Source organism: Ochlerotatus camptorhynchus, unplaced genomic scaffold (assembly GCF_037179485.1).
Source record: "Ochlerotatus camptorhynchus isolate MF236.1 unplaced genomic scaffold, CSIRO-AGI_Acam_v1.1 ptg000315l, whole genome shotgun sequence".
Taxonomy (NCBI): domain Eukaryota; kingdom Metazoa; phylum Arthropoda; class Insecta; order Diptera; family Culicidae; genus Ochlerotatus; species Ochlerotatus camptorhynchus.
This window is the reverse complement of record NW_027040803.1, coordinates 253,269-259,834: the sequence shown is the minus strand read 5'-3', so window position 1 is coordinate 259,834 and position 6,566 is coordinate 253,269. Positions and strand designations below refer to the sequence as shown.

The following is a 6,566-nucleotide window of genomic DNA, read 5'->3' as shown; positions in this document are numbered from 1 at the left end:
TCAAAACTCAGGTTCAGTTTTGACCGATCTGAGTGGATTCTACCCAAATTTGGGTAGTTTTGAAAAAGCGTGTAGAATACCTAACTTTAGATTGGCCCCGCCTTTAGAAAATGAGCACCAATCATGTTAGGCAGTCCGAATGACCGAAGTAGCAATGATGTACCCATCATTTCAAACTGTACATAGACCTTTTTGACGTTTAATCGTCTTTCTCTATCTAGCACACATGGATGAATGCACGGTTTGTTTTCCCAAAAAGAAAGTAAATTTGGATGGATATTTTTGTATCACATACAATGATAAAAGAGCAATAGTTTGTATCGCTTAACTCGATTTGTTTACATTTGTTGCTTAGGACCTTTTGAAAAATGACGCGAGAAATGGCTGCATACCTGTTCATGGAGAACGACAGCAATTCTGAAGGGCTCTGTGAATCCCGCATCACATTCTGGTCAACTCAAAATTGAGTCGAATGTATTCATCTCAGCGGCAAGTATGGCTACTCAAAATTGAGTAGCCTTATGTTGACTCACTTTTGAGTAAACTACGTTCTCACGTAGACTGAGTCAAATCCACTCGCCGGTATTTTCAGTTGCGGGGAGGGTTTTTATTTTGAGTTTTATTCAAGGAAATGGGAATTGCCTGCTCCGGATTCATTCTACCGGAGCAAAAAACGGTTCAACACCGTTTCCCTAAGCAATTCGTACTTACCTGAAGGCATTTCAGCCGCTTTAGAAAAACATTTTCTATAAGGTTTCCTCCTACATGACTGGTATTTTTTCCAAGTCCAGGATTTTGCTGACTGAGTGGCTTTTACTCAGTTTGACATTTCTCGTTTACTCAATTTTTGACAACTCGATACATCGGACGAAAGTGAGTACGATCGACTCACCTGGTGAGTAAGCAAAAGTTAGCGTGCATGTGCGAGAGTGGGTCGTGTGATAGTAAAGTGTGGAAATCCAACATTGTGTATAATCATATTCACCTACTTTTGCGTACAACTAACTTATTTTTGGGTAGAAAGCGAGTGGAAAATTCCAGGTATGAATTGCACAGTCAAACTACTTTAACCTAAAGAGCCTGAATTTATAAAGAGACGACATGTCAAAATTGGAACAATCGACTATCTGTCAAAGCCATACGAAAAGTCATTCCAATCGAGCAGAAGACCTGTCAAATGGATAAGATGTCGTCTCTTTATAAATTCAGGCTCTTTACTTTAACCCACTTTACCTACTTTTGGCTTCCTGCCCATCCTGGCACCAATAGTGCCGAAATGAGTGAAAAGAATTTACTTTCGGGGACTATTTTATTCTTACCGTGTAGAAGTCATTTTACTTTTTATTTGTAAACAAAAAGATGGCCGAATCACAGGATATACCGATCGATCGTAAACTTTCCGAGATTTTCCAAGAGGGATACGACCTGATGAGCACCCTGGATACGTGCTACGATCCGACCAACAGTTTCGAAGTTCAGGTATGTGAAAATTTCCCGATTGTAGGTCGTATTCTTGGCCGAACTGGATGATCGAGAGAACTCCATTTTCCCACGCCCACAGACAAAGATCAAGAAGTGCATCGGTCTGTTCGAGGATTCTACCCGGCTGGTCAGTCTGTGTGGACTGTTCAGTTCAAATGAAACGGACGACGAGGTGGCCACAGACAATTTACGCTACTTTTTGTTGCCCTTCTTCCTCGGCCAGTTGACCTTGAAGCTGTGCAATGCCGAACGGAAGGAGATCGTCGAGGTGGCTGAGGTGTACTACAAGTAAGTATTGTAATTTTCCAGGTGGACATTTTGGGATTTTGTCTGAATGGGTTATTTTGCAGTGATTTTCTGCGCCGATGCGAAGATTATAAACTGTGCGATAAACCGGCGGCGGTGTTAGTTCTGGATCATGGACACCACGGTGGCCCGGATAAGTTGCAGGATCTAACGAGGATGGTTCAGGGACGGAATGCCAAGTTGAAGCAGTATGAAGAAAAGAAGGAGCTAGATGACCAGATCAAGACGCTCAAGATTGCAATGAAGGAAGACCACGTAGATGATGAGGTGAAGAGGGACTTCTACCTGAAGCTGTTGAAGTCTTGTATCATGGAAACGCAGGAAGAACTGATCAGCATTAGCCAGGAGAAGCAAATTCTCGAACATCTTGCCGTCATGCGGAGGAACAGCGGAGGTGGAGAGGAAGGCCGAATGCATCCACCGAAGGGACCGCAACCGAAACCGTTGAAGCCGATCATCATTACGAGGGATGCGGCTCAGAAGGCGGTCTATGGGCTGGGCTATCCGAGCATGCCAACGATGACGGTAGCGGAATTTTACGAGCAGCGTGTAGCCGAAGGGATATTCCCCGACGCCGAGAGGATGAAGGAGATCAACAAGAACAGTCTAATGAATCGCGTCTATCAGGATAATGAAGCGGATCTGGACAAGGAAGCCGAGGAGAAGGTAAATGGGTTGATGGCTTAGATTGAGATTTGAGATAATTTTCTGGTCATTATTTAATAGGAAATGCTGGTCGAGCAAGACGATGAGGAGTACCTGGCCCGGCAGCGTGCCAAGGACGAGTTCAAGGACGATCATCGCCGCGGCTACGGCAATCGATACAACCGCAGCTAAACGATGCAACGTAGAGCTATCAGAAAATTACTTAAAATATATGAATTTGATGTGGAAAATATGTGTAGCACATTGAGATCATATGCAGCACGAACTGATTTACCTATATGTTAGCAACAGTGTGAAGGAGAAAATGAAATACAATTTATGTCACTCGCTTAATTTTGATTTTCATAAATTTTCAATATGTGAAACGACGTTTATTCTATTTATATCGGGAACTTGATGTACTACAGAGTTATTCTAATGCAATGCGTGCCTCCTTTCCGTCGATTGTGATGTTCATGCCGTGCTTCAGACAGAACTCGCGCTTGATGTAGGCAAAGAATAGATCGGTGATGAGGAAAATCTGCGCCGTGCAGAAGACTAGCGTCATACCGAAGTAAAAGTTTGCGTTGGCCGAATTGGAGTAGATCCAGAGGTGCCATACGGTCGGCCCCAGGATGCTCGTCACCAGCATCGTCGCTCCGACGATAAAGTTGTGACCCATAACTGAAAAAGGGGGAAAAACTCATTGTGGGCAGAATTCTTGGCAGGACCACATTGATTATCTTACATTTTGAGATCGATTTCCACAGCGGAAGCAGCGACAGATACATGCTGATGTCGCCGATGCAGGGATAGGGACGGAAGACTACCCCCAAGGCCAGCAGCATCGTCAGCAGCATGATCGGTTCCCGATGGAGCTTGAATGTCAACGGAAAGAGGTACAACAGAGTGGCGTTGATTTGGAATGTGTACAGGAACAGCGTCCGGAAGTGGTCGAACATTTCGGTGAAAAAGTACCAGAACAGACCAATGTTAGGCTGCAAGTCTCGGCAGTTTAGGCTGCGGATGAGAAATGTGCAATTATTTTCGGAAATCTTCGGTTAGGTCTTTCTGAATTCTTACATAAACCCATAAGTTGCATCCAGGAAGCTCCAATCGCCCATAATTATGAAAGCACCGTAGTTAACTCCCAAGAAAGTCAACAGAAACGTTCCGCAAGTGATGAGCATGCTGACCAATCTGTTCTTTTCGTCTTGTGCAATGAACAGCGCCGCCGGAATGATCAGAACGCAAGGGTAGATGTTCATTTGCGTTTCCAGAGCCAACGCCACACAGGCCACCAACCTCAACCGGTGTGCCATTCCCAGGACGAACAGGGCTAGTAAAAAGTTGCTCAAAACCGTCGTCGTTTGGCCAACGCAGTTCAGGATCGAGTACGGATTGAACATGTACGCTAGAGCGACATAGTACGGTACCATCCGCACATCATCCGGCGAAATTTGCAGCTCTCTCGTCCCCTTGGCAAAACTTGCAAACCGACTCCGTTGGGTGTCGTATAGGTTACGGATGAAAACGCCGGCAGCACACTTGAGCATCAGAATCGTTCCCACTTCCAGGTGGATGAATATGGCACTGGTAAAAGCGGAAAACTTCTGCATCAGGCACCAAACCGAAACCAACACAAATGGGTTCTGGTGATAGAGATCTCCGTCGTAGGGGTTGGTCCCGTTGGCGTACAGGAAAGCACCTTCGATTGCTGTAACATGCTTCGGTGGTGATTTACATTCAATTTTAAGAACTTAAAATTACCTCGTTTCCATGAGTTGACCGGGGTGGCCACTTCGACCCGATTCTGTATCGTGCTGGCGTAGTTCGATGTCATCAGCAGATAACGGAGGGCAGCGCCCAAAACTACGGTCGTCATCCACTTCATCGTACAGTCTTTGGTTATTTAATGCCGCTGGACTTAATGTAGGATAATACTATTTTTTTTAGGTTTAAAGGCTACATCACTTCGTGGAAAAATGCAACTTTTTGAAAATCTTTTGTTTTGGTGACTGCTTGATGCCCTATCGGTGCTATTAGCGTCGCTAAAACGTCATGTCGAATTTTGACAATCGTGAGCGGCGGGTTTATTAGGGCCCTTCAGAAACACTTCAACTTTAGAACGAACGCACGGCGAATGAGAATGACTCAAATTTGAGTTTAGTTTCACTCATAATCGCCAAAAGTGCAGGAACTCAGCGATGAGTTAATTTCACGGCGAATGAGAACGACTCAAATTTGAGTTTAGTTCACTCATAATCGCCAAAAGTGCAGGAACTCAGCGATGAGTTAAGGGGGTATTCCCAATCTTTTGCCTTTTTTCGGCCTGTTTTTCAATTATTTTTTTTCAAGGTAAATGAATAGTAATGCGCCTAACTCTTTGGGATTCTTGTTTATTGAACATTAAAGTTAACAAATAAATTTTTTTCGACATAAAAAAAGACATTATTGACGTCACAAAATGGCGACAAACAGACCCCTGTTCGCCGCAAACGCCTGGACGGGCGAAGACTTTTCTCTGGAACGGCTTCATCTGAAACAGATTTCGTGATGAATTTAATAATCTGCATAAGATTCTCTGGAGCTTCTCCTGTTGGCAGCAAAAAATCTTGCAAATTAACAAAATGGCGGCCATATGAAAAAACAGGCGATTTTTAGCCCGCTTTTTTGCAGCTTTAAGGTGCTTCAAACAATGTTAAATGTTAATATTTTTGGCTGAAAGTGGGAGAAGCTCCAAAGAATTTAATAAGGAACAAAATGCGCAAGTCAATATCTCTTATAGTTTCTGAGAAAAATCTTCGCCCGATAAAAAAAATGTGGTTTCGAGAAAAACGCGTTTAAAGTTTTGACTTTAGTTAAAACCATTTTGGGGGTTCTTACCATTAGTCAGCTATGCCTGAACACCGAATTCGCTGATCGGAAAACGGCTTGGGGGGATGAAAGTATATAGTCTAAAGTACAAAAAAACGTGAAAAAAAAATTTGATTTTTTGAAAAAAAAAAGATCGGGAATACCCCCTTAATTTGCCTCATGTTTTCCCAGGTTTTTCCAGGATTGTCCAGGGAAAAATTCCCGAATTTGAGAAAAGTAAAGATTGGATTCACTCGTCTATTGGTACTACTCCGAGACTGAATAAAATTTTCGTCAATTTCCTCATTTTCCGGCAGATTTTTTTAGGTTTTCCACAGGAAACCATGAGACAAATTTTACTCATCGCTGAGTTCCTGCACTTTTGGCGATTATGAGTGAACTAAACTCAAATTTGGGTCGTTCTCATTCGCCGGGCGCTTACTTGAGTCGGTGAGTCGATCGCACACAGAGAAAAAAAAATTACCGTAAATTTAAGTTCTTTTTACTTAATTTTGGGTAATTTTGAGTTTTGCATTCCACTCTTTTGTTGTTGTCAAAAACGGAACAATCGACTTTCGGCCTTGAAGGCCGGCGCACAATAGATACGTTTTCGGGTTTTTGACAGATACTGCATGGACTATCATTAAATATACGGTAACCAGCGTAAACACATTAATGTGTAAAATTTCACACATTTCGTGGAAAAAGGGGTCTACTGATAAAATGTGTAAACTGCGTTAGAAATATTTATTAGCTTAAGTTAGCATTTAATTCATTTAGTTATAATACTACTTACAATTATTCGGTTTTGAGCGTATGGGATATTAACAACCGGTGGAAACTAACGATTTTAAATTGGCTCACTACTTGACTAGCCTTTTGGTCCCAAGTAAATCGATTAACGTACCCAATTCTAGTTGAAATTCTAGTACTACACTATGTTTGTTTTGATTCGCTATGAAAGTTTGACAGATAAAATGAGGGGTTAGTGGATTTTCCTATGTTTCGAGGGGTGCATCGATTAGCTTGGGACCGAAGAGAGTACCAGAGCTGAGCCAAAAAGTTGAGCACGTTTCTTCGGGACCTTCTAGTCTTAGAGTTACCTCTATGATATTAATGCCTTACCGAAATCCTCGTATGTGAAGCAATCTGCGATAAATTTTAGGTTATATATAGTTTCTAATAGTATTTTATATAAACTTACGGCTGTGATCTTCTAACTGTGATAACTAACTGTGATAGTATAGGGTAAGATAGTTTAAGTACAACTTTAGCTG

General features: G+C 42.4%; 2 protein-coding genes across 2 annotated transcripts; one reads left to right on the top strand and one right to left on the bottom strand.

Annotated features, from left to right (window-relative positions):
• The first annotated feature begins 1,322 nt into the window (after positions 1-1,322).
• On the top strand, positions 1,323-2,629 carry Tap42 (immunoglobulin binding protein Tap42). Its single transcript, XM_065229500.1, has 4 exons — positions 1,323-1,479; positions 1,562-1,770; positions 1,833-2,454; positions 2,515-2,629. The coding sequence occupies exons 1-4, from the start codon at positions 1,360-1,362 to the stop codon at positions 2,623-2,625; spliced, it is 1,062 nt and encodes a 353-aa protein (XP_065085572.1). The 5' UTR covers positions 1,323-1,359; the 3' UTR covers positions 2,626-2,629.
• Positions 2,630-2,817: 188 nt separating this feature from the next.
• On the bottom strand, positions 2,818-4,432 carry PIG-U (phosphatidylinositol glycan anchor biosynthesis class U). The gene is made up of 4 exons (XM_065229499.1): positions 4,204-4,432; positions 3,517-4,150; positions 3,182-3,453; positions 2,818-3,117 (listed from the first exon to the last, which is right to left on the bottom strand). The coding sequence occupies exons 1-4, from the start codon at positions 4,325-4,327 to the stop codon at positions 2,864-2,866; spliced, it is 1,284 nt and encodes a 427-aa protein (XP_065085571.1). The 5' UTR covers positions 4,328-4,432; the 3' UTR covers positions 2,818-2,863.
• Between the last annotated feature and the right edge of the window lie 2,134 nt (positions 4,433-6,566).

Excerpts from the sequence above, each read along its gene's own strand:
- Tap42 (XM_065229500.1), top strand. The coding sequence starts at position 1,360 with ATGGCCGAATCACAGGATATACCGATCGATCGTAAACTTTCCGAGATT. Across the intron at positions 1,480-1,561 it reads CCAACAGTTTCGAAGTTCAG|ACAAAGATCAAGAAGTGCAT; the intron begins GTATGTGAAAAT and ends CCACGCCCACAG. Across the intron at positions 1,771-1,832 it reads GTGGCTGAGGTGTACTACAA|TGATTTTCTGCGCCGATGCG; the intron begins GTAAGTATTGTA and ends GTTATTTTGCAG.
- PIG-U (XM_065229499.1), bottom strand. The coding sequence starts at position 4,327 with ATGAAGTGGATGACGACCGTAGTTTTGGGCGCTGCCCTCCGTTATCTG. Across the intron at positions 3,454-3,516 it reads GATGCAACTTATGGGTTTAT|CCTAAACTGCCGAGACTTGC; the intron begins GTAAGAATTCAG and ends TCTCATCCGCAG. Across the intron at positions 3,118-3,181 it reads GTGGAAATCGATCTCAAAAT|TTATGGGTCACAACTTTATC; the intron begins GTAAGATAATCA and ends CCCCTTTTTCAG.